This window comes from Haliaeetus leucocephalus, unplaced genomic scaffold (genome assembly GCF_000737465.1).
Source record: "Haliaeetus leucocephalus isolate CR32 unplaced genomic scaffold, Haliaeetus_leucocephalus-4.0 Scaffold451, whole genome shotgun sequence".
Taxonomy (NCBI): Eukaryota; Metazoa; Chordata; class Aves; order Accipitriformes; family Accipitridae; genus Haliaeetus; species Haliaeetus leucocephalus.
In genome coordinates, this window is record NW_010972887.1 from 96,939 (window position 1) to 124,874 (window position 27,936).

Below are 27,936 nucleotides of genomic sequence, written 5' to 3' on the forward strand. Positions count from 1 at the left end.
GTCATTTAGCCAATTAATCCTTTCTAAACAAGGGAAGCAGAAGCAATTTTATTTGCAGTGAATGGAAATAAACTTGTCACATTCTGCATATCAATTTACACATTCTTACTTTCCCACTGAAATCAGTAAGAATGCAGCCCTTTGATTCCCAAAATAAGGCAATCCACAAATTAACATTAGAATGTATGGAAATATGGCTATATATAACTTACTAATTGATCTTAGTTTGCAATCTGTATGTAAACTCAATCTGCACATTCATGGGATTAATCTAGAACTGAATGCTTCATTTTCTTCAAAAGAATGTGATTTGCATCTTTAGTAGAGGCATAAGAAAGCAGATTACAAGATGCCTTAAATTGTTTTCCACACTTTGTCAAAACATAGCCTTAAGGCTGAAGTTTGCACTAATGCTGTTTTAAATAGCGCTGATGTTGAATGTTGACATTTTACAGAATTGCTATTGAATCCTGCTGGCTGATCCTTAAAAAAAGACCTCATGAAGCATTGGAGTGTTTATTAACAGGTATTAGCAGTCTGTTAGAGACAACTATACTTATGTCTTTTATACATAAAAATGCACTCCAAAATTTATGCTCTGGTTCAGTACATTATAAATGATAATTCAGATAAAAACAACTGTCAGAAATATTCCAGCGCACTGGGTAATGTACACCAAAGACACAATTTCCATTACCTCATTCCTTTTTCTTCCAATTTATTTTCTGTAATACCTTAGTCCTTTTCATGAAACACTGAACAGGCATAGAACTGTTAATAACCACCAACTGCAGGTTATAATTCTTATAGTTTATATCCCATTTCTGAAAGTGTTCTGTAGTCAACCAGGAGAATACTTAAGTAGCCTCATATATGAAAATCTAAGACTTCTAATTATTTAGCCATATTTCACGTTCTTAGACACAGCTGGATTGCCTCTGATGATAGCTTATCACTTTGAGAAGACTCAACCTCATCAGGTATCCTGGAGGGATATAACACACAGAGGCCTGTGCATTACTAGCTGTTAAAACAGTCCCTTTGTATTTTAGGAGCAATTTAGGCCAAGGTAACAGTTTTTTCTTACCTTCTCTGCACACTGAAACCTGGTCCATAAAAGCCTTAAAACACAGAAAGGAAGATCACTTCAATAGAAAAGAGGTTCATTTCTTTGAAGGTTGGTGTCTACCACTGGAGAATGGAGAAGCATGACTAACTTCCATTGGGATGACCAAGGAAACTCTGGAGGAGAAGGGAGGAAAGAGGATACTGCTGTAAAAAAAAAACCAACCTGGTTTATCAACATTGTTTCTGAACACTTACTCCATCTTTACTAGACATTGAAATGTAGCTCATGGATAACAGTTCCTAAGAATTACCTATGCTTGATTTAACCTAAACTGTGAATTATGAACTGTGAATGCTTTCACTGTAAACTGTGAGAACGTTTTTGTCATGGTCATGTTAAGAAACATGCTCAAGTCTTAGTGAGCCTCTTAAAAGATCAGCTGCTTTCCTCAGGACTTGCAGAAGAAAAAAGCAATGTGTACATATTTAAGCAGTTGTTTGTAGTCAGAGAAACTCTGCAGATATCCAGACCTGCATTCTGAACAATCCCTTGCCAATTAGACTGTTAGCAGAAACTTAACAGCTTTTTGTTTCTTTGAAGTGATCAGAGAGAGTATGTAGCTAGTATAAAACAGGCTATTCTGTGGCTTTATTTTCACCCTACTTTCCCATTTTCTATCTCCCTGGGCTTTTTACAGTTTGCAACACTGATGTCCTCTCTCTAGAATTAACTTTTCTTAGGGGTTTTAAGTATCTCTGGAAAGAAGTATGGCTCCTAGGAAGGTAGTATGTACTGCTGCCTTTTCCATGCCTTTTAGTATAGAAGATACGTGCTTTTCAGCACGAATAGCCCAGACCACTCTTCAAAATGAGCCATCAACTCACTATGGATAAAACCAATTCTGTCTGATATCCAGCTTGCCCACAAGAAAGTAGAAGACATCTCAGCTGAAAGGCGATATGCTGAGAAATCTCCTTTCCTAGGGAATACATCCCAAGCATTACAAATTCTCACGAGGCTCTGGTGTTCATCACCCCAATCACTGCACCCTTTTGCCAAGCGAGCTGTGCATTGAATTAAACCCCTGAACAGCTAACGAAATCTGCTTGGACATTATCTTTGTGGACAGTAACTGTGTTCAGGTCTTCCCTTTCATTAAAAATCTCACGTGTATGATTTACAGTCAAGTCTGAGACTTAGTGACTTACCTGTAAAAATACAAGGACAGGTCATAACTAAAAAAAAAGCAGAATAATTTGGTCATGAGGACTTTTCACATTTTATTTGAAAACAGTGGGCTGTAAATTAATTACCAAACTATTTACATGGTAGTACTGTGGTTTTATCGTCCTTCAGACCAGGACAAAACGAGCAGGTACATGGCTGAGGATTCTTATTGGAGCAATTACTGTGTTTGGGGTAATGGTCTCAGTGAGAGTCCTTGACAGAGGTGGCATTTCTGGTGGTTCTCTTCTCTTTGCAGAAGTTGCTGACCTCACTGAACATAAGTACATGTAGCTGGGACATAGGAGGCCTCGCACATTAACAAGATAAGCAGTGCCAAACCATGGACTTCGTAAAACTACTCTTATCCCAGAATAAGGGTTTTATTAAGTGCTTTCAGCTTCATTTTCTCCACATGTTTTTGAACCTTCTCTCCGAGCTCGTTGTTTTGGGGTTGAAAATGTCCATCTGGATGGTTGTACTGGTCTCTGCAAGAAGTTTAAAAAGTCATTTGTACTTATAAGAGCCAGGGGAACTACTCAGGAATGCTGACAAAAACAAAGGAAGAGACACACATAATTTGTCTCTTTTATAATGAATATAGAGGGTATTCCATTACTTATGCAGAACAGGAAAAGGAGTGAAACTGTGAAAGGAACATTCACCCTTGGCTTGGCCAGTTAGGAAAGCTAACCATCTGATAGGTAAACACATACTAGACTGAGTTTTACATTTTACCTATGAAGGAGCATATGCTGTAACGGCCAGAACAAGAGCAGCCACATTAAAACCTGATTTGCCTTAAAGATAAAATGCTGAAACTGCTGTGGAGCAGCAATGTGTGCTCTGTCATGTAGTGAAACACCACCCCATTAATACCAATGAAGAACCTTCCAGCGACAAAAAAAAGGACTGGGACTTCATTGTTTGCTAATAAATTTTTATTTCCCTCTTTACAAAGCCAAACAAATAGGGAAGTTTTCAACAAGTAACTATTAATACCCAGAGGCGTTTAATATAGAAAGTATTTTCATTTTTGAGGAAAACATCTAAAACTTCAAAAAGAAAGAACCTTATGGTTATAAAACCTAGGAAAAGCACCATCCAACACTGTATCACTGTGGAGAAAACGGTCACTCTTTAGTTGCACAAGCTGTCCCAAATCCCCCTGTTCTGTCAAGCAGAGAGTCAAAATGCAAAAAGTAGCACTGAGTCTGACACACCTGCATTTTTACAGCAAATTATTTTCAATCAATGCTGTCATAATAACAATACAGCAATCAGTGTTTTGTCAGAGACCTCACAATACGCAGCACTGTTTTAAAGTTTAATGGCCAACAGTTGCACAGGATTTCAATGTCAATCAAATTGTTTCCATCTAAAATTAAAGAAAATTAGACATTCAAATCTCTTGATAGCTCTGAAAGTTTCAGGCTGTTATGCACATACTGACATCTAAGCCATATCATGACCACTTTATAGAGGGTCAACTAACTGTTGGAGAGAAAGATTAATTCACTTGCTCCAAGTCACTCAAAGTATCTGTGAAAACACAGGGTTAGAACTCAGCACTTTCTCCTGTGTTGCTCTGCAATCACTTATCTTACCCATACTGCCTGCTGCTCAAGCCCACTGTCCCCAGTGTCCCACTTACCAGCTCATAAACCTCCTTGCATCCTTCCTGCAACTTTACATAGCCCCAGGTTTCACACAGTGCATCCAGTTCTGCTTCCAGCCCCACAGAACTGCTGGGCAGTTCTGAAACACTGCTCTTAAACCATGGTGGTAATCACCAACCCCATAAAGACCTGTTTGTCCCTCAGACCTTTCCTTGTCCTCAGGTTTCCTCTCAAGTTTTCTTTGTTGAGCTGCAAACTCAGGATAACACTGGAGGTAAAAGGCAGAATTTGGCCCTTACAGTGGCTAGTTTACAACTTTTTAGGGAGCAGGTAATTCTGTGTTTATGAATGCAAGTTACTTTACATGCTGTGCTGTATGCCTAAAACACAGTGTTTTTTGGTAGAGTGTGAAGCTTGGACAGCAGAGCAAATGTGACCCACTCCTAGGAAAAGCCTGAGAAAAAAGCACCATGCCAGGGGGAAGTTCTAAGGGCTCATTCCTCTGCCAGCATTAATTAATATCTTAAACAAAAGGGTCACTGAAAAGCAAAAACCACTGGTCCAAGAACACTGATTATCTCTGCGAAGGCAAAAAAACTGCCTCAAGCGTTAGATCATATTGATAAAACTGAAGTCAGAGACATCCAGGCCAGTGTGTCACATTCACAGCTGCTTTCTGAAGTCCAATCCAGAGATTGCATTTGCAGTGCAAATTTGCTCAAAGTACCAGATCTGCATCCCACTCGTGATGGAGCCCCTAGAGCATCTCAGCATGAATTTCTACATATTCTGAAGGAGATACTTGTCTTCAGATTCCTTCCCACTCCTCTCCCCTGATTTCAAATTATACCTACCTTTCTTCTTTTGCTGGTTTCTCTTTGCTTTCTTCTGAGAGTGCCTGCCCAATTTGTGGAAATTCAGCTCTCACCATCTCTGGAGTAAGAATCATTTTGAACTCAGTTTCATCTGTCTCACTAAAAAATAGTAAGATAAAGAACAATTGGGCTTTATCCTTTTAAAAGGATTTTTTAGACAACAAAACCAAAAGTATGTTTTATGCAAGAGGGACTTTGTGCTTTTGCCTTTGAGGATCTCTCAGGACAGGTTTAGACATATCCATACAAGTGGTTAAGACATAATCAATCACACTGAATACAAAATAGAGGAGAAACTTACTGGTCAATTATGTTCTCCCTGTCTCTCTCAGGTAAGTCACACAGCGTTGGTGGTACATCTCTTGGAAGCATATCTAAACTGTAAGGATCCCTGTGATGGAAATGGTATTAATTTAAGATGGGCAGAGAGTAACTGCACTAAATGTTTACATTTTGAAGCTTCACAGTAGTTGTAGTCACAATGAAGATGATGTACTTTTATATATTCCTGGAAAATCTGAGTACACCAGAAACTGCTGTGATATGAGGGAACACAAGCCTGAGAGATGTTGGCTACCACTGGGTGCAGATGCCCATATGTTAAAGATTTTACCGTTCATACTTTGCAGGACAGACAGAGTTTGTACCTCCCAGGGTCTTCTAGCACTGAATCAAAAAGCATTCAGGAGAGATGTTACTGAGAGTCCAGACTGGAACTCTCCTTCCAGGGCTAGGTATTTCCTCTAATGATATTGTTCTTAACCCACCCCTCAAGGAGGTCAGTAGGAGTTTTCCCTGTTGGTTTTGGATTTCTGAGCAGCAATTAACTCCACCCGTAGGCCTGCTTTTATCTGTGGGACTAATTACTGGTCAATGTAGTTAAAGTCAGCAGAAACTAGTGCAGGGTAGAGGCACTGTATATTCAAATTCTTTCTTACCTAGGTATTGTTCTTGTCAATGTGGGAGTGTTAGAAAAAGTGGAATACACCACTGGTAAGAATCTTCTCCATTCCATTACTCCACAGATCACTTCCTGAAATGACAAGTGCTACAGTAATCAGACCTCTAGTACATAATGCACTGGGCAGAGAGGCTTGCAGGACAGAGCATCTGACTTCTTGGCTGAGAATTTAATCTGGGGAGCTGCAGTTCGCCATATTTAAAAGATGCTTCCTCCACTGCAAGGTCACAAAAACACAATAGACAGTGAAAAGAAGGAAAGAGCAGAGAAATACTCAGGGATAAATAAGAGACATGGATGAAGCCTAACAAAAACAAGTTACTCTGACCCATGAACTGACTATTTAGGTGCATGCATAATTTATATTTGAAAATGTCTTCTATCTAGGATGACTCTTCATCTTCCTTTTTGATTCCTTGGTGCAAATTCTTAGCAAGAACATACCAAAGCCAGGTACTCATACAATAAACCCAAAAGGCCATACCTTGTGATGCAGAAATTTCTTTTGTGTGACTGGAATACTGGATCCTTTGGGGCATTCCTTGGTAAAGGTATATTTTGGATGAGGACAAAGATGATATTCAATATTTGTTTCAGAATAGGGCAAAGGAAGCAAAGCTGGAACTAATCTTGGAGTGGGGTTCTAAAAACAAAGAAGAGGTTATTTAAAAAAAAAAATCATTCTGAGCACCATAAAGAACTAAATAGATGAAAATTCAGTTCTTACAGTTAATGTAGTCTCCCCAGATTCACACCTTTGTCTCATTGTGACTGTTCTGTTTGGTGTGACCCTTTATTTCCTGTCTCTTTCCCTCATCACAGACCCATAATCTGCCTGGTTTACCCATGCTCTCTGCTGTCTAAAATACAGCAATTTCAGTGTTGTCTCCAAGATCTATTGCTGATTCTCTGAACAGTTTAGAATCCAAGAACGGGAACTGGCCTCGCTGTGGTGGAAGCTAAATGAGCATTTTGCCATCTAGTTCACTGCACTAGCATCTGTTTACATAAAGTCTAATGCTGAGTAGTGTGGGATCAGGCTGTGCCTGGCTCTTACACTCACATGACAGAGGGATGAAAGAGATGCACAGAGGATCTCATCAGTAAGTCCACTGGAGTCCTGGCCACATGCACTGAGGCCAAGTCTATACCATATATGTTATGCCAAGATCACCAGACTAGCACACTGGGATCTGGGCCATTGCAGCTAAGTAATGCTGAAAGACAGAGCCACCCAAGTCAGGCACAGTGCCATGCTGGCTTGGAGATGCTGCCTGTACCCACACACAGCACTTCACTGAGCTATACAGATGTCTCTGCCTGCTCAGAGACACCTCAGAGACCTCCAGGCTGTGCTGCACTGTGTGGGAAATACCTTCTGAAGTTGGTGCCAAGCAGCACAATCCACGTGACAATTAAGTAACAGAAAATCTTCCTATGCACATGGTTGTGATTTTTTGAATCTCTGTGCCTAATAATTTGGAAATGTGGTTTTGGGATGCTACAAGCAGCAGAATGCAATGTAAGCAAAGAGTTTGACTTCACTTTTCTCAGTTTACCTAAGGATCTGGCAAAACTGCAGTCCCCTAGCTGAACAGAAGGAAAAGACTGCACTTGCCCTACCTCCCTGGGCAAGAGTATGAGGTTATAGAAGGACTGAGATGCCAAGATGATGGCTTTTCTTCTAACATCCAAATGGGGAAACACATGGAGAAGAAGGAAGGGGCCCCGTGGTGTTCCACGGAATCCTGAGATCAGTGACCATTTGTGGAGTATGAGACTGGAAGGGTCTCCAGTTCTCTGCTGTCACTGGCAACTTTGCCCTATCATCCCTCCCCTAAACTGATCAAATTCCACCTTAAAGTGAAATGGTGCCCATCTCAGTGGGATGAGCTCTGTGACTCCCATCTACCAGGGCTTGCACCTTGAAGGGTTACTCTCACTCTGGATAGTTTTATATACCAATCTGAGTAAGAGAATTGCCCACCAATTCCACATCAGGCTTCTGATGAAACAAACACCTTTCCCCCTCCTTTCTTAGGTTCTTTGTGGAAGTCAGCTGCTACTTACAAAAATGCGAAGCGGGTTGCTCTCTGTAGGGTAGACTAGAGCTTGGGGAGGAATCAGTTTTAAGAGGCTGATATCCCTTTCTGCTGCTTCTTCTGGGGATGGTTTGTGAAAATCCATCCTCTGGGAGACCAGGTTAAGCTGTCCCTCAGGAGAAGCAACTAACTGAATCAACTCATCCTTGAAAAACACAGACATCAAAGGTTTTCACAGTGTAGTAAGCCTTTTGGTATAAAATGTTGAGACAAAATTAATCAAATAATTATAGAAATGTAGGGCTGGGAGTGACTTCAGCAAAGTTCATATTTGAGATGACTTCTTACCTGCGCTCCCTGCCTCAGCGGTCGGGAAAGTTTTCGAGGTTTGTAACTGGTGGCTGCATAGTGTGTACAAAATGGCTGATACTTCATAATGCTGAAATGCTGAGGAACCTAAGTGCAAAGAAAAAAGATGTGCTGCAGGACATGACAATAATCACTTCTGATTAACTCAGAGATGGAATGGAACATTCCAGCTTTATCACGGACACATCACATCTCTGTGGCAAAAGATACTTGGATCACTATTCTGGAACATGGTATATTATCAAAACTTTGAGACACCATATTTCACCAGGACAAGCTGAATGAGTGCATAAAGGAATACTTCCATTATTGCTTTTCTAAGAAAGATCATGGAATTAACAGTTTCTTGATCAAATATACTGAACTTAATGGGGTGGAGAAAAGTTGTGTTAAGTAATATACATAACACTGATAGATGAACATATGTGTAGTAAGGGGAAAGAAAGCTTCTAGACTTGTTACACCACCTGAAAAAAAAAGAAAGTGGACATTGAGCCAAAATCTGCATTGATTTGAACCTGAGGAAATATTTTTACTTTGATGGGGTACAGAATTTGATCTTTAGCTATTCAAAAATTGGAGAGAAAAGAGTTTAGAAGTCAGGAGAAAAAAATGTTTCTGTACACATAAAGTTGAAAAAACATTATATATTTCAAGGAGATGTTTGCATTTCCTATGCAGGAATGAAGGAACTAAGCATGCAGAACTGGATGCCAAATAAACAGAAGACTTCCATTACTTTCTAAAAGGAAGGACACTTTTATAATGTCACTTTTATAAAACTCTAAAATCAAAGGAAAAACTGTGGCGTGCAGGGCTTGCAATATCCTCACTCATAGAAGGATTTTGTTGCTTGAGATATAATAATTTCAGCTAAGGTGATTCATCTCTCCGGAGAGAGGGGACTATTGCTGACTACAAGCTTGTTACTTATGGAAACAGGTAAGATCTATTTTTAACAAAAACATGCTAATTATACAGCCATATTAAAGCAACATTTCTACTGGGCTGCACTCTGGGGCAACATGATACAGCTGAGGGAGCTGTACTGACTCACCTTCAAGTCATAAAAAGGAAGAACGTGTCTGACTTTCACATCTACAGATCCAATAGGAACTAGGCCAAGAGCATCAGGTGCCTGAAAGAATGCAGTATTTAAAACCCAATAATATGGTGGGCATTTTGTTTTGCATTGGCAGCAATCCATCAGCACAGCTACTTGAAAACATATGGAAATAATTATGCAAACATTTCTTTTGATATTTCTCCTGTCCTTTCTTGGACTTTGGCATTTCAGTTATCTTTTAATTTCTTTTCTTCTGCAAAATCATGGATGTTAACTAACTCTGACCATTAATGTATTACTCAGAATTTTAGAATGCAATTAAGGGAATGCAAAGATTTTTTTATTTTTTTTTCAGCATCACCCTTAGTCAATTTGAAGTCCTGAATTAATTTTTCAGGACCCCAGAACACCAGTCACATTGTGAAATTTTAACAAAGGCAGTACTGGGCCTGGGGCCAATGTCTTCAACAAAATTCTATCTTGAGTGTTGGCCACCATTTTAGTTACTGTACCTACCAAATCACGGTGCAATTCATTGGAACTGTAAAAGGGGAATTCAAAAGGCAATATACGATCTTCAGATATGCTGGAAGAAAAGCCCTTACATTCTTCACTCTTCTCTGGTTTGCTGAAACTCCTGCTTTCTGTCATGAATGGAAAGCAAATACTAAGATTTTGTAGTATATCTTAATACACTGTTTCAAAAATAGAATCAAGTCACAAAATATATTCCACATCTTCCTAAGACATGATGCATCCAGTAATTTTAATATAAAAAGAAAGGTAATATTTCCTAAAGGGTTTAAATGCCACTTTTACAAGACAGCAGGCACAATACCTTGACTAGCAGACAGATCCAATTTCCCCTTCTCTAAAAGGATGGTACAGCTCACTCATTCCAGCATGGCCCTCTATCTCATTCCGCTCAGCAAAGCAAAGACAAGTCAGAAGGCTTCTCTTACACTAACTGCCATTAGACCTTCTACTTGAAGCATCCTTGCAACTCCTGCATACTGGGAATTAAAAGTGCCTACTAGAAGAAGCAGGAAAAGAGTGGATATGGAAAGGTGTTTCAGCAGTTGTCAAATTGTGTGTGTACGAGGCAGCGGGAAATAAGAGACACAAATTCTCTTCTGTCCCCAGTATATCCAACTATGACTCCCAACCAAGGCCAGGTTCCTTCTATGACTGTTAAAGAACAAGTGACTTCTAGGCCAGCACTTTCATTTCACTGTAAAGAAAAGCAATTGCTTGAAAGCACTTGTATGAGAAAACAATAAGGAGGAAAACTCAGTACTGGCCACCTAGCCATGTATCTTGTGGTTTCTACTGTCTCATTTCACTGAATTCAGATATCTTGCCTTCATCACATTCAGGTGTCTTTCCCTCTTTCATCCCCCATAAGCTCCTCTTATCCTGTGTGTCTAACCTCTTGGGCTCCACCTGATCTGTTCACCTACCTGTCTGTTTCTCATATAGTCCCATCTGCCCTTTCATTGTTCCTCAGGCCTATACGTAGAATCATAGAATGGTTTGGGTTGGAAGGGACCTTTAAAGATCACCTAGTCCAATCCTCCTGCCAGGGGCAGGGACATCTATGACTAGGTCAGGTTGCTCAAAGCCCAATCCAACCTGACCTTTAACACTTCCAATGATGGAACATCCACAACTTCTGTCCTATTATTAAGTAGGTAAGCTGCAAGGCTCCTAAGAAGAGTGAATCACATTTTTTAAATCTTGTAAATAATGTGTATGAAAAATAGATGTATTTTGACTACAGCCAGTTCTACCTTTTAGTAGGGCCTGTTGTGATAGGACAAGGGGTAATGGTTTTAAACTAAAAGAGGGTAGATTAGGACTAGATATAAGGAAGAAATTTTTTTACAATGAGGATGGTGAAACACTGGAACAGGTTGCCCAGAGAGCTGGTAGATGCCCCATCCCTGGAAACACTCAAGGTCAGGTTGGACAGGGCTCTGAGCAACCTGATCTAGTTGAAGATGTCCCTGCTCATTGCAGGGGGGTTGGACTAGATGACTTTTAAAGGTCCCTTCCAACCCAAACTATTCTATGATTCTACCTTGTCACACGTCTCTTTTTTGCTGGAAGACTCCTTTGTAAGGACTCTGTCTTTACGCACTTGACACACTGCAGTACAACCTGAATTATCATAATTCATGGCCAAAATATCAACTTGTTCTTCTACTCCTTACCAGACACAGAGCCTTCCTCCAAACCTCTGGTTTCTCTGGTTAGCCCATGGAACAGAAGCAGTAAACGATTTAGCCGAATCTGAATCACAATCTGAGAGAATGATTTTAAAGTTTTAATACTAAGCCAAACATGCTAAGATTTACAGCCACAGAAATATGCATGTACTATAACTGTATTTATTTTACAGAGCTCACTCAGACATCTATATTTCAGAATTTTTACTATAGTTTTCTGTTCAGGAGGGAGAAAATGGGGAAGGTGAGATGTAGAATGGATCTCAACTCTACAGTGACATTACACAACAAAAACAGTTCAAACCTTCATTTAGTCTTACAGGTTAATTAGACTTTTTTTGGCTAGGTCCTAATCCTTCAGCTGCGTCTATTGGCATATACAGATTTAACAATGGGTAAACAGTCAGTTGATCAGGACCATATGAATACTTGTGGCTCTGTGAATGAGGGGAGTAAGTAGTAACCTGCACTATGCAATTTGCCTAGTGCCATATATCACAGGGTAACAGCAAAGAGTCCTAGGTTTTAATACCAGAAGGGGACATTTAGCCACCTCCTTATTTATGCAATACAGAAAAGAGCATTTCATATCAGGACCTCCGTATCGAGCCTAATATTGTGAACAGATTGGAAAAGCATACCCAAACTGGACACTAGGAGAGCAGGAAATTTCCATATTGCTTGCTATGTTTAGAGTTACTGGGAAAAGAGCAGTGGAGATGCAAGACAATATTTAAACCCAATGAGATAAGTGATTTTACTGATTAATCTTTAGCTTCCAGGTTGGAAGGGATCTTAGGAGGTCCTAGTCCAACCTCCTGCTCCAAGCAAGGTCAGCAATGAGATCAGACCAGGTTGCTCAGGGCTTTATCCAGTCTGGTCTTGAAAATATCCAATGATGTAGACTGTACAACCTCTCTAGGCAACCTGCTCCAATGACTGACTGTTCTCATGATGAAAAAGGCTTTTCTTATACACAGTCTGTACCCCTCTCATTTGAATTTATGCCCTTTGTTTCCCATGTTCCCACCATGCACCATTGCAAAGAGTCTGGCTCCATTATCAATAACCTCCTGAGAGGTGTTGGAAGGTGCTGCTCTCTTGCTCCACTTTCCCTCTCCAGGCTGAGTAAGTGTCTCCTCACAGAGTCTGCTCACAGAGTGAGTGCTCCAGACCCTGACCATCTCGGTGGCTCTACACTGAACTCACTCCAGCTTATAGATGCCTGTCTTGTACTAGGGGCCCAAAACTGGGCACAGTATTCTATGTGAATTTTGAAATCTTCTCTTTTTTTTGTGCAAAAGTATTTTTTACTTTAAAAAAAATCTAAACTCATCTGCATTTGTTTAGTATTGATTGCAATACTAAGCACCAGCAGAAGCACCAGGTGAAACACCAGCTGAATACAAAACTTACTCCAGATCCTTAATTCCTGGTGAAGCAGGGACATATTTATCAAACTATCAAATCTCTGGCTAACTGTGAAAACTCTGTACATGCTAGTTTGCATGTTCTTTTGTGCTATTTCCAAGGCGTCATGCCATCACACTGCATGTTGGTAATTCACGTTACCTTGTATACTGCTTGTTGGAACTTCCTCAACATCCTGTTTCTGTTGTCCCAAGGGTCATTACGGAGCAAGTCAAATGTGGGATGAACACTTGGATGCTGCATGGTATTTTTTTAAAAAAGAAACAGAAAGGAAAAAGGACACCCCTTTTACAGCTAGACAAGGGAGAAATTTCCTCCAGCCCAAGCCATTCCTTGGCATGAATCCATGTTATTTCTAAACACTGAAATTAAGTCAAGTGAAAACGTTTGCAATATTGGCATTTAACCAGAAGCCTTCACCTGCAGGGCTTTATGGGACGTAATCACCAAATATTTGCTGATGCACTATCGGGAATGCAGAGATAACATACCATGGTCTGCATCCACACAATGACAACCACATACTATGACTTAAGTGCAATATATGGCCAGTCAGACAGTGGAGAGAATGGACTAGGTCTCTACCAAATACACACTCCATTTTGCACAGATGTGAAGTTGGAATAGCTGTAAGGGCTCAAACAAGGGGCCCAGCAAAACCAGTATCCTGTCTCCAATAACGGCTGATAGCACATACCTACAGAAGGGTGAAAGACCAGGGTAAACTTAGAGTGATAATTCCCCAGAATAACCATCCCAAATCTAGTGATCTCTGGCTCTGGACGTACTTGAGGCAGAGGTGATGTCTCTATACTTAATGCCTTAAATTGTCGAAATACTCTTTGAACACATGTAAATCTCTTTCTTGATGCATTAACCTCTTCTCCAGTTTTAAACTGATGTGACAGAAGAATGTGGCATTAGAAGAGACTCCAGTGGCCCCAGAGTACAGTACCTCTCAACAGGAGGGCAGCCACTCAACCAACATTTAGATTAGGAAGGTCCTCAGAACACCAGCTCCACACAATCCCATGCCATGCCTCATCAATTTTCAGCACTTTGTAACAGGCGTAAGAGTGTAGTAAAAGACCAACTCCCACAGCTATTACTATGTTCCTCAAGAAGGCAGTTTGTGTTGCTAACATTCAAAGTTCCTTCAGTAGCAGGGTATCTATTAAACAAAGCTCCCAATAATCCTAGAAAATAGATCTTAGGATGTACCTCACACCACAGAGAAGGACAAAAAAATCTAAGTACCAGATGGGTTCCTGTCAATCTGACCTGCAGGTTGCAAATCTTGTGATATGCTTAACCTTATGTTTAGGCATGAGAAAGCTACTCCTGAGAGAACTTTCAGAAACAAGCAATATGAATCTCAGGTTAGGACTGCAGATTTCCACTTGTCTCATATTAGATCAGAACATCAGAAGATGAGTTGTGCATGTAGCACAGTGCTTGCCCTACTGTACTAACAGTGAAATGGGAAATAAGACACCGACACAGAAATAGGAATATTAGGAGGAAAATTATTCAGTGCCTAATATCTATGGCTGTTTGTTAGCTCAGTAGGTGACAATGACATATAGCAGGCAATAATAATATATAAACAAACCTGGTCAACAGGCCGGATAACACGTCTGAAAGAAACTTCTACTTCATGCCTTTGAAACTCCTGTTCTACGATAGGATCTCCTCTTTGGATCTAATTTGTCATCAGGAAGAACAATCACATTAGTACAAAGCATCCAGTGAATTAGTGGAACTCAAAATGTAACATTTTGGAGGTGCTTGACAAAACACAGACTTCATTCCCTTCTAGGAAGTAATTATTGCAACCCTTGAGCAAGTCAAACAAAGCAAAATAATGTCTTTTTGGGTCTGAGTTTCAATCAGATCTCTGCCATAATGAAACACAGTTCGCTTTGCGTAGCCAGAATCAGACAGAGAGGGGTTATAGAACCAACACCGTAAATTAGAACCCGAACAGATCTTCCCAGATGACAGTGCTACAGAAATTTCCTGTAGCTTTTCCATGTTCTGTGAACATCGCTGTCATGGTTTCCAATAGTGCCAGCTCTTTAATCTGTTCATGTGTGAAACAGTTTACTACTGATATCACTTCACTTTGAGACCCTCTAAAAGTGTTCAGGCATGCTGGATCAATACCAGTGCCTGTTTTCATTGTGCCTCTTCCATCCCAGTCCTACTTACCTATTGTTTCATTTCCAGGATACCATTATGTCTTAAACAAAAACCCTGAGGTTACTTTGCAGAGTGAAATTCCCATGATTTTCTTGGACTGAGGTTTTAGTTCATACAGTGGAAGACAGACCTGCTAAAGGTCTCCAGGACAGCCACTCCCAGGCTGTATAACACAGTGGCCACTTGAGCAACTGACAGAGGGATAATAAATACTCTGTGACACTCAAGGTGAACAAACTGAGAGCATGAGCAAAAATATGCCTCTGTCACAAAGTCACGGAGGCAACTGTGAAACCAGCCAGAGATCTCCACAGCCCCTATGGCCAACAGGTAATTAAATAAATGTTTCTAAACAAAGTTAACATAAATCTGATTCAGTGATACAACAATCTCACAATTTAGATTCTCTTTTCATTCACTTCTTCCTTTGTTAGTATTAAAAATAATGTTTTAATTAATTCAGAGTGCCTAATTCAGTGCATAAATCAAGCCTTTACCCTATCTATAAATGATTTTACTCCCATAAACAGCTCCTGGGAAGTCAGTGGGATGTGAGAAGCTACCTGAATATCCAGGAGGCAGGATAAGAGGGACAAGACCAACCTGCCCCCGAGGGCTGTGCCACATGGGGAAAAATATTTCCTGCCACCAAGTATTGCTCCTGTCACCTCCATGGAAGATGACCCGCAGTCTTTGTTACTGGAAGAAACCAAAGAGGGGGAGGGTGAAGGTGTAAAAGAAGAACCTGATGAATTATCTCTCCGTGGCTCTGTGTGAGAGTACTGACTGTGTTCACCTCTTTGACTGTGAGCCATTCAGGACATCAACTCTTCAAAGACATACAATATAAACAGAAGGTTGGATGTGGCCACGGTGCTGACAGGATTATGCTGCAATGTTGCACTGTGATGTGGCTGGGTACAAATCTGCTAGGTTGGGCAAATATCTAGTTACATTTCCATTAATAACTTATCCTTCTCTCTGTCTACCTCCAAGATAAAACCACCTCAGAAACAGTGATACACAGGCATAATAAAGACAAAACTGCAGTAAGAAGTACAGCTAGTACAGGTTTGCATTAATGTATGAAGAAAAACTGAAGACGTAGAAAGACTGATAAAATTCACTAGTACACTGCATAATCTGAAAGTATAAGTTTGACTTTAAATTTATAGAAAAAACAGCAAATACTAACCCTGTATTGCTCTTCTTCCCTCTGTCGATCTTCAATAATCTCCTTTTTAAATTCCACAGAGATTGGGTCTTTGCCTTTATGGACTTGCCTGCATTTACAGTGGAGGCAAGAAAAATGCTTTACTTAATGCACAGTTTGCTTTATTTAAAGGCTATATCAGCCTTATTCTCCTCTTCATAAGGTGTCTAGGGGTCCATAACATTCAGCGTAAGAGCAGATCTGTGGATTGTAAATGAAACCACGGTGTGCTTACGCACACAACTATGTGTTTTGCTTTACGCCATTTGATGTACATGTGCAATTCTGTTCACTCCATTATACATTTTAGCCTTGATTTATTGACAACCATGACAAAAGCTTCCTTTGCCCTTAAGGGCACAAGATGAGATGGCTGAGAACAAGGTTAGTTGAACAAGCTTTTCAGCAGGTTTCTTTCTGAATGCAATCATAACACAATGAAAAACCTTACTGGGTACTACTATGGATTACTAGTGAGACTGCTCTTAGGCAGAAGAGAAAAAATTGAAAGTAAACCAACAGTAATTTAGCTGTAAAACAAACCTATCGGGACATGAAATAGCAGCATTACGCACTAGTGGGTATTGCATACATCATTCAGAGGCCTTAGTTAAGCAAACCCTAGTGTTGTTAATGTGGTTAACTAACACTTACCACTTCAGATGATTTGCTTCCTCTTCCTGAATATTTTGTCTGACTTTTAGTTGAAATATGGCTTCTTTCATCTGTCTTGTTTTTGTTCCTTCACTGCCTTGGCAAAGGGCTGCAGGAATATCAGAATGCCATATCACACCTCAAACTAGATTAAATTCCTAATTGGGAAACCCACCTATTATGATAACTGAACTCATTAATACATAAAGTTACGGTGAGATTTCTTACAGAAACTGCAGTCACATGACCTCAGCAATTCTGAAGCTGAGCTCCTCATCAGAAACCTACAAATAATACTAAGACCAAGTTTATTCTGCTTAACTACATTACCTTCTTTCAAGTCCTTAATCTTCAATTTGCCTGGTTTCTGATTCAAAACAGTAGCTACAGCGTATGGATTTGACAAGTCTGTGGGGAATCTGAGGTTCTGGTATTCAATTTCCTACAAGATATGAATTAATAGGAAGAAACAGAAACAAGAAAGATACTCAGCCCAGAAAAGTACTTGTGATTATTATCTTTTCGCACCTTTACTTTTTGAATAGGCCTCGATCGTGGTTGGCTGAATTGGTCTCTTCTCCACACGATGGATTTTCCTGCAGACGCAGCTTTTTTCTCTGGACAACTTCGTTGTTTGTCAAAATGTTTCTTTCTAGGTGTTAGAAGGACAGATGTTGCTCTTATAAGTACTCTGTAAATGGTATATAGTCTAGTACATGCATTTATACCCCCTTTAGATGTACAAGGAGACTGGAAATTTCTCTCCCAAATTACAACTGGAGCCAAACTTTCTAATCTTCAGAGTTCACAAAAAATTAAATACAGCCCAAAAGACCTTATTGCTCAAAAAGCCCTGTATCTTGCAAGGCCTCAGCAATAAGAGTAACATAGAGCAGCCATAATAGAAGCTGAGGATGCTCAACACTTCTTTAAGGATATGTCACTTCCCATTATTTTTATTTTGGTACAGTGTCACTTCATACAGATTAAGGGTGTTCTGAGCAAATTATGTAAGAGAGCAGGTACATGTTTTAACAGTTGAATTACATTAGTGCATTTAAGTCTCCAGATATAAATGTTTAAAATTATTACAGCAAAATTACATTAAATCCTATTACATAGGTATTTTTTAGCACTGGGCAAAAATACTCTAAGACCAGTCAGCCACACATACATTAGACCCAGATGTGGTGTTGATGTTCCTGTGAATACACATACATAGGGGTTTGAGTGAAACTGTGAAATCCTTAACTGCATTGTCATTTGTGCTGTTCCATACTCAAGTGGGGAATATTTCACAGTTACTTCCACTTTCCCATTGCCTGGAATGATTCCTGTGATTAGAGGAGAAAAACAATAAAAGTCCATCTAAAGTGAGCCCATATAAGTACGCAGAAATTGATTCTGGACTACTTTTTTTTTAACAGTATTAATGTTTGAATGGATGGCAGTAGGCCTGCAAAATATTTCAGGTCTCAAAGTGTCTTTCAAGAACTATCCATTGCCAGATAATGGGAGATATTTTGCAATAGCAGAGAGATTTGACAGTAAGACTATAATATTTCCTACTGTTGTGAAAATGATTGCCTGTTTATATGTAGAAATTTTTCACTTGCCTCTGACAGTCTTAAGTCTCGGGCACTTCCTGCTTTCATGAGCAAAGCATTATAAACATATTCCTCTGTGCTCTTCCAAGTTGGGGAAATCATCTGGATTTGATGCATTACCTGTCTCTACTTGGTCTTATTTCCTTATTACCTATTACATTATTTTCTCAACCACTTTAACCACCCTTCATTCATATCCCTAAACATTCAGTGCAATCCCAGGATACAGGCCCTGCTGCTCCACAGCATTTCTGCAACAAGGCATTTATTCAGCTCATCAGAAATACTAATTTCTCATCTCTGTAAAGTGACCATTGGCTGGTTTTCTGCATCCTGTAGTTTTAAACACCAGTTAGTTTCATTGTTTTGGGGTTTTTTTGTGTGTGTGTGTGTAAATTGTTATAGTATTTCATCATTACTGATCTCAGAGCACAATGGCTTGAGTCTTAGTGCTTTTCAGATGGCCTTCAGCACCTCAGAGTTTCTAGGTATGAAAGTTTTTGACTTAACTTGTACTGGGTTGACATTTTTTCTGGGATATTTTTGTTTCCCTTTCTTCCAAGAACTAAGCCAACTTAGAAAGCACGAATTAGTTCCAGCCACTTTGTCTATGACTATGCAAAAACCCAAAAACTTCCTGATCAATTTTACAACTTCTCTCTAGTTTTACTCAATTGTAATATTGTTCCTTTCCTTCCTTGATATATCAAAACTTCTTTAAGCACAAAGTAAGAAGAGTATTATCCTGAAAGAATGACCCAAAACAAGGCAGCAGCGTAGTTCATCTTTGTGAACCACGCGTCTGATAGAATCCAACTACTACCTCTGAAGAATTAAAATCCATCCGACAAGCCAGGGCAAATTCGTATCATTGTGCATATAGGAACAACAGCAACTTTTACTGAAGTGCATTAATTAATCAAAGTTTACACTCCAGTGTCCCAAATGGCACTAAGTGCCAGATTTATGAAGGGTTTTTTTTATTTAGATCTTTACGTATTTTCATGGAATTGACCAGACTGCCTAAGTGAATTATGCAGCTAGGTCACATTCACTTACACATTTTTGTCAGAACACCTGGGCACTTACATGCTTCTGCCGGCACCTGGAAAATGTAACAATGATAGCAACTGACCTGCAAATAGTTATGTCTGCCTCAAGACAGCATTAGGCATGAAAATAGCTGAGCATAATGTAGCCAAAAGTCCCTGCCTCTCATAAAGCCTGTACACAGAGGTCTAGACTGAATCTAATATCCACTGCAGTCCCACAAAACACCTGCAGCAGTGTGTATTGTGCCCATCACTGTAATGGCTCCTGAAGCAACAGACACAATTCTATCAAATTCTTCCAGACCACTAGAGAAAAACAGGTACAGGGATATGTTTGATAGAGCAGAGATCACCTTTTATTTCCTCTGTGCCCCCAATGAAGTAACATGATGCATACCTATTCCACAAAGGCATCTGTTCCTTTAATGGTGCAGGAGCCAGACAGTCCTTGGGGAAAGGTGTGATAAAAGAGGTGAATGCAGGGCTTCCTGCCTCTCTCCTTTCCAAAGGCCATACCGGCAAAGAGAGAAGACAAAGGCCGGATCGACTGTTTGGGACATCCCATATTTTCCCAGAGGTCTGTAGCTGGGCATTGACAAAAGAAATCTACCAGCCACAGAGGGCTATTTGCCATGAGGCTGTATATCACTACTATTTATCAGCCTGCATTTACCTGGATACACTCTGAGGCAAAGGCTTTTTCTGTACAGCACTGAATACATTGTCACAAGTAACTACACTTAATAAATACATTTAACGTTAGAATTTAAATAAGTTCAATCTACCAAAAGTTGGCTGGACAGTGAAGGCTCTGTGAGGCTGAATAAAATCAATGTGGAATTCAAAATCTATTGGACAGCTGCACTGCAATGGGATAACATACTCCTTACTGAAAAGAGAGAAAGGAAGAAAGAAATTAAGAAAACTACAGTTGATCATCAATTACACAGGCTGGAAAATTATATTATACACAATATGCACTGAATTTATCTGTGTTCAGAGGGATGGGTTACTTATGAATGTGAAAATAGTCATTCCTCATTGTTCCAAAATAGCAAAATATTTCAGCTCCTTCACTCACTAAGGAAATGACAGCTAAATCTTGATTTGAATGCTGGATATTTTACATCTTGACTTACTTTTTCCTACCCATACAAAATCCAATTACAGAAAAATTTATAAAATTTACATTTTAGAAGTTATTTATGTGTACCCTCACATTCTTACAAACTGCAATATCTAGCAAGTACAAACAATCCAAACTGGAGCAACAATAAGTACAGAACCAGAAATCAGCCTTCTCCCATGGCCCTCCTTGTGGAAGACAATGAGAAAAGACCATGCAGTCTTCAAAAGCGTTGAAAACTCCAGCACATCAGAATGACTGGACTTTAACCACTGTAGAAATAATGATGCTGTGGCCTGATTTTCATAAAAGCCCTTTATGTCTCACACAGGTTGTGTGAGAGGTATTAGCTGTCTTGCTTTTGTATGCATTTATTTTCACGTATAAAATTGAAACACAAAAGCACTGGTGTAACACCATCCATCATCCTACAAATCAAGACCAATTTCCCCAGGCTTATTTCTGTTCTTTGTAAACTGTCTGACTGAAATCCTATCCTGCTGATTAGCAAAGAATGCATGTGATACACAGTGTTCCTTTGGAAAGCACATTTTGAAATGCCTAAGGAAATAAACAATAATAGCAAAGTCCTTTTTTCTCTGCCTTAATATGACCGGTTCATGAAGAAGATGTAACAGCAGACTGGGGAGGCAATTTGTTTTAAGGTATAGTGCAGCTTGCACAGTAACCACAGTGCCTTAAAAACAAGACAATTTTGCTGCCTGTTGCCTGATGGACCTGTACGTAAGGAAAAAGCTGGGTGGTAGAATATAGGTCTTATCCTACACTTATGGAAGTAAAAGGCAGTTTTTCCATTGACCTCAGTGGGCTATGGATTTAGCCCATAGGCCCTTGGGTTCTGTACAGTACCAAGTATCTCAGAGAGCTTTCATTTTTAGGAAAGTTTTTAATAGCCTAATGATGAAAAATACTGGTAAAAATTAAGGTTTGAAACCATCAGTTTTCTCTTCAGGAACTCTTCCAAATTTCCTCAGGGGCATCTCTGAGCACCCCTGTTGTGTTGAAAAATTTTCCTATTATTAAAATTGTATTTTGTACTCTGTCTAATCTCTTCTCTGTATCCTGAGAGTATGAAAATTCTGTATGCTTCAGCAGTTGTTATAAAAATGGAACAAATAAACAGAATCACATCATGCCTAGAGGCTCCCAGAAAGTCAGGAGTTATGTTCAGTCCTGTGAGAAAGTTGTAACATCACTTCTGATGGATTCACTAGCGTTTAACAGATTAAGGGGGATTAGAAAAACAAATAAACAAAAAGACACAAATGTTCATCCTACAATGCTGGGCTCATTTTTACTGCAGAATTTTGCATTATCCTCATATATGCCTTGCCTATTCATATTTCTGTGCTTCAGTAAAATTCATGAGTTACTTCCAACTCATGGGCTAAGTCAAAACCTAGCTACTAAGACCTTCAGTTCCTAGAATTCACTCAAATCTTTACATTAACACAAATCACCATAATTACAACTAATATAGTCAACATACTACAGACCTGGACCCTAATCAACAGGATCTCCTTTTCCCCTTCCCAGCTCCTATTAACAATTATTACCGATTACTTCATGAGAACAGTCAGTGTTACATCTATGCAACAGACAGAGTAAGATGAAGTTTATGCCATTTAGAGCTCCACATGAGAAGATCACTTTAAATATTTTTACACAGAAAAAGCAAATCTAATGACTGATCAATCTCTGGACTGAAGTTAGCTATTTGCTATCACTTACACCTACCGTTACTGGCTCATACCTTCATTTCCAGAACACTTCATCTTGAAAGGAAGATCCATTCACTTAGGACTTATCAATGCTAAAAAGACATAGCACTTGGGAGTGTACAGATTATGAACAGCAGCCATATTGCTTCACCATATGATGAATGAAGTGAGTCAGCACAAATTTAGACTAGCCAAAACCCCAGTTTCATCTATGTATAGGTTTAGTTTGCACAGCATTTACTTTCCTGTGAACGTGCGCTTGAAACAGTTCATATACAGAATTGTTTTACAGTCCAGATGGTAGCTGAATTCCTTGAAGCTTCCAAGACGTTAAGTTGTACAAATAGAGGAAAATGAGATTTTTCAGATTTTGTGCATGTCTCACAAAATGTGGACAAATGTCTGTCCTTAACTCACCTCTTACCAATTGATACATCAGACAGATTTATAAATGATGGAAATTCTACAACATTCACAGCAGGGTAAGCATGCACAGGAACAACTAATGTATCTTCTCCCTGCAAAAAAAGGGGGCAAATATCTATTTCTTACAATGAATAAATGTTATGGAAAGAAAAAGTTTCCAGTAGTGGCCATTAAGTGGGCATAAAACATCTTCAAGATCATCACTGTATTGCACGTCAGGATATTGGTATTCTACTTGCTTTCAGTATCCATCTGTCTTTCCATACTTTCAGGAACCATCTAGAGCTCCTCCAAGCCTGTTCAGCTAAGACATTACAGCAGTATGGCACAAAGACTGATCTACTGGCAAAGAATAACAGAATAAGGAAGGTATTCTACCCACAGCTCTGGGTTTACAGAGAGAAAAATTTAAAATGCTTGAAATGAAATATTCCAATCCAGACTTATTGGGAAAAAAACCCATGTGGCTCTTGGAGATTAACTGTACCTTTACTTTATCATTATTATGTCCTAATAGTTGTTTCATTCCATTACAATTGTAAATATTTTTTATAATAAATCCTCACCTGACAGTGAATTCGGATGCAGTCATAGTAATACCGCCACTCATCAGGATAAAAATCAACAGTAACTGCATATGACAAGCCAGGGACAAGCCGGTGCTAGAAAATGACCCAAAATAAGATAGAAAACATGTAAAAGCTGCTTATATGACACAAACCCAGTGCTGCATGCAAAGAGCAGTGTGAAGGCTTTCTGACACTTACTGTTTTGTTGTATTTGATCTGAAAATACTTTGTCTGGGGTGGTATTATGTGAAGGCTTATTACATTGCCAGAAATATTTATCAGCTTCTGTAGAACAAAAGAAAACCAAAACTGCAAAACATTTTTCAATATAAGAGGTCAACTGAGAATGCCAACTGTACTTTTTGTAAGACTATCCATAGCAAAGAAGCTGTATTAAACAAGGAAGTAATAATTTTTACTTTAGCAGAAATAATTCTGAATATGCTCTGAATTTAAAAGAAAATTATGTAAACCTTGCATCCTGCAAGGTCCTTCTTTGGAACCAAGTCACAATTCCTTACCTAGGAATAACAGTTAGTCTTGCTAAAGAAGACTCTACCATTGAATCAAATTCCGGTCTGTTTTGCTTATATGCAAAAAGAATAAAAAATGAAACAACCTATTAACTTCACTTTTACAGAGGTCTGAAACAACAGAAATTATGTAATATTCCATGGTTTTGTTTTGGATCACAAAGCAACAAACCTTTGGATGGTGACAGTTCAGCCTGTAAAGCCTCCTGCATCTTGTTTACTTTCATTATATCTGGAGAACCTAGTACACCATAATCACCCAACCTCTGCCTCAAAACACTTACCACATAAATAAAAAAGGCAGACAAAGGGAAAGCAGATAGAAGAAAAGGAAATACCCAAACCATTCACAAGGAAAGGTAATCAAACCTATGCACTGAGTTTCTTTCCTTAGGTTAAATTGCTCTTGGCAGAAGGCCAAAGGCGCTTTCAAAATTTTCCCACCAGTGAACATGTTTGCAGACACAGTGATGGTCCAAGTACATTTTGAAAACAGACTCCTATGGAGTTAAAGCATGAATCCTTCAGTCATGATGTGCAAGTCATATCACTAACACTGCTCACAGACACAGGAAACAGAAAAGTAAAACAGAGACTGTTAAGGACAGTGATGCACACAGCGTGGTACTTGTCTATTTTGTTCCCACAGGACCACTGATTTTAAGTGCTGCTTTTTAGAGCACTCCACAGAGCAAAAGGCCTCATGACCACAAGCAGTCTACTCAGCTTCTGTTATCCTTTTATGAGCCCCAAGAGGATCCCTGCTCTGACGCTTACCAGCGTCTGTTGGTGATGTTTTCCAACTTCATACCCTCCATAGTGTAACACAGCCGGCTCAGCCTGTATAACCTTGCTCCTCTGAAGTTCTGAATAAATCTCTACAGAGATAGATAATAAAACAGGGAGAAAAGGAGACCAGGTGAAACACACATGATGATTGTTACTTACATTGATTAAGCATATTTATGTTGCACCCAATGTATTATAGAGAAAAAAAAGAGAGAGAGATTATTTCTCCTGTTAAGCAGTCATGGCTCTTTAAATGGAAAGTTGAGGCAGCATATACTATCCCAGCAGAGCCATGAACCTGTTGCCAGTTTATCTCATGGCATCATGGCTTCAACAAGCCACTCCAAAACTTTAGGGTCAGCCAGGATCAGAAGAGCCATTATTTCTTTCCTGACTACCTTTCCTATGATTTGGGCTCACAGGAAGACACAGTTTAAGCAACAGGATGCGAGTTTTGCCTGTGAGTTGGGGAAAAAAAATAATAGCAAAGTGCCTCCTAGGATTGCTCCAAGGTTGGGAAACAGTTAGAGAGCAGAAACTTACTTGATTCCAGCAGGTGATTGGGGACAGCATGTCTTTTTTTAGGTTCCTCCACTAGGCTGCCCAGAAGGACACTGGGTATTTTCTTGAAGGATTTATTAGCGATTGTGGTTTCTGTGGAGGCTGATTGAACCACGTCCATGTTAGGACAAATATGGAGCCTGAATGGTACTAAAATTTCTCAGCACCTGGGGGCAAAACAAAATAACATAATGACCACAATGTCTTCCCTTGCTCTGGTAACATCTGTTGCCTAAAACTGCCAAAAAACATTTAGGAGAGGGAGTTACTTTTTTTCTTACTGAAATAGGTTACTCTGTGTGTGCTAAGTACAAGGACAGAGTGATTCCAGGAAACCTTGCTCCCACCGCAAGCCCTAACGCTTTGGGCATGTTCATCTGTTCTAGGGGTTACTGGGGACATTTGGCTTTCAGGACCGTGTAAAACATCTCTCTCTTCCTTCACATCCCCCAGCACAGAGAAGGAGAGAAGGTTCTTCTGATAATTCCACTATCCAAACTGATTTTTGCAGGGATGTTCTTCCAATCTCTCCTGAGTGTTTGGGTTGTTAACTTGCAGATTCATTTTTAACTTTTAAATATTAATATGAGGGATAAGAAAATTGTCATTTGAATCTTTTGTTTGGATAGCATCATCTGGGTTATTTGTTTAGTGAAGATAACTGTAAACCCAGAAGGCCACGGGTATTATAGATCCTGTGTTAAGTAAGCACAGTTATCAGAACATAAACTTCTCTAATGACAAGTGCAAATATTACACAATAAGGACACCAGACACAATCCATCCACAAGAAATTATCTTCATAAATATAGCACATAGCCCTTGGCTCTCCTACGAACCAAAGAACTGCATGGAGAAAAAGACAACATACTTTTGGAAAAAGTACCAAGTTCAGAAGCCATGCTGGAATTTTCAGCCCTCAAGAAGGGGGTTGAAAACCCCTCATTTTGTATTTGTTCTTCATGAACAGGAAGGTGGGTACGCAGCTCAGGATGGTGCTGCATTAATATCAATGCACAGCTGAACTGACCCAATGCTAGGCAATACAGACTCCTCCTGCCAGGCTCTGGTCACAAGGCACCTTCCTGTTCCTGGCACAAACGCTGATTAACGGCTTGGACAACAGAGTTTGGCTGTATGATCCACACTGTGGCAGCACTTTAAGATTCAACAGTTCCAAAATTGAATTGTTAGTACAGGAGCAGTACTCTGTTTGTTTTGTCGTTTTAACACTCTTATACTGGCTTGAATGACCTTAAAGGGCCCCAACCTAAAATTAACACTGATCAATAAAAGTTTGAGGGAAGAAGGGCAGAGGGGAGCATCAAAGTGATGCCCAACATACCTGGATCAGCACTTCTGAAGACTGAAGAGGTCCACCTCCCCCATTATATTTTATGGTCTCATCACTGGTATTTGCCTGGTTTTCTAGTCTGCTTTAGATCTTTCAGGCAGAAGTTGAGAGGTGCTTCAAGATCATAAAGTGCTGTTTTGATTTATGGCTTTGTGCAGTATTAAATAATAAATAAGCAAGAAGCTTAAAATAATGTGCTACCAGTACCCTGGCCTCAACAATATTTTCCATTCCATGGCTCCAAGTACAAATTTTCCACTTGCAACAGAAAATCTGTAAGAGGAACTGTATTATTGTGCACAACAGTAAATTTCCTCTGAGGTAGTGAGACCAACCAAACTCGGACAAAAACATGCTAAAAAAATTCTAAACATAAGGCCTACATTCTTTCCACTCATGTTGTTCAACTTTAATTTATACAGCTGCCATCCTCCTTTCTTGGTCAGCATTCCCCATCAGGAATACAAGTTTTGAAAAGCTGTAGACAGATTTATATTAGCAAAGGATTCCTGGTGTAATCTTACCAGTAATTTAAAGCGATACTACCATCATCACTTACTACTGTAGTATTCCTCAAAGGGCTAATACAGGACGAATGTTTACGTGCCAAGGTCCTGGAATCTCTGATCGATGTTCTTAAACTTTCCGAGATACCTGTGTCTATCCTTAACGTGACTTTTGTGTGTGTGTGTGCAAAGCCACCGATAGGAGAACGCTGGGGCTGTGAAATCCCGGTTCCCTTGGAGGCAATGGCAAAACTCACCCCAAATCCCCTCGGGCCAGGGTATCACCCTTCTTCTGTCAGCACTCGGGCTTTCTAATCCCTTTGTGTCTGACAGAGCTCCTAGCACACCCCACCACCAGAAAGGGATGCACTTTAATGCTATCACATCCTGCGTGAGATTTGCCAAAGCATCGACGTACTCCAAAAGCAACGGAAAACGCGCTTTTAAGGTCCACTCTATATAACCAGGCTAGCAGAGTTTCTCAGCGGGCAGAAGAGCTTATAGCTTCACAACACGTACCCCTGCCGCTGCCGCATCCTCCCCAACCTCCAGCCCGGCCGGAGGGGAGCTGGACGTCCCGCCCCAGTCCCTCTGGGCCTCTGCGAGCGCCGCGCCGCGCCGCAAGCCGAGACAATCCGCGTCCTCCCGGTCCGGAGGGAACCCCTGCTAACCCCGCTCCTCCCCTCACAGCGGCTCCCGGCGCCCAGGCGGCCCCGGC

At 39.9% G+C, this 27,936-nt stretch overlaps 1 protein-coding gene across 1 annotated transcript; it reads right to left on the reverse strand.

The window, feature by feature from the left end:
* Positions 1–2,657: 2,657 nt before the first annotated feature.
* On the reverse strand, positions 2,658–25,479 carry CFAP221 (cilia and flagella associated protein 221). The gene is made up of 23 exons (XM_010575216.1): positions 25,341–25,479; positions 24,786–24,886; positions 23,674–23,760; positions 23,473–23,568; positions 22,898–22,998; positions 20,398–20,501; positions 18,128–18,287; positions 17,482–17,605; positions 17,284–17,395; positions 16,954–17,062; positions 16,282–16,369; positions 14,497–14,586; positions 13,026–13,121; positions 11,439–11,529; positions 9,742–9,869; positions 9,217–9,297; positions 8,139–8,246; positions 7,819–7,995; positions 6,233–6,391; positions 5,726–5,820; positions 5,089–5,178; positions 4,767–4,886; positions 2,658–2,781 (listed from the first exon to the last, which is right to left on the reverse strand). The coding sequence occupies exons 1-23, from the start codon at positions 25,477–25,479 to the stop codon at positions 2,658–2,660; spliced, it is 2,580 nt and encodes an 859-aa protein (XP_010573518.1).
* Positions 25,480–27,936: the final 2,457 nt, after the last annotated feature.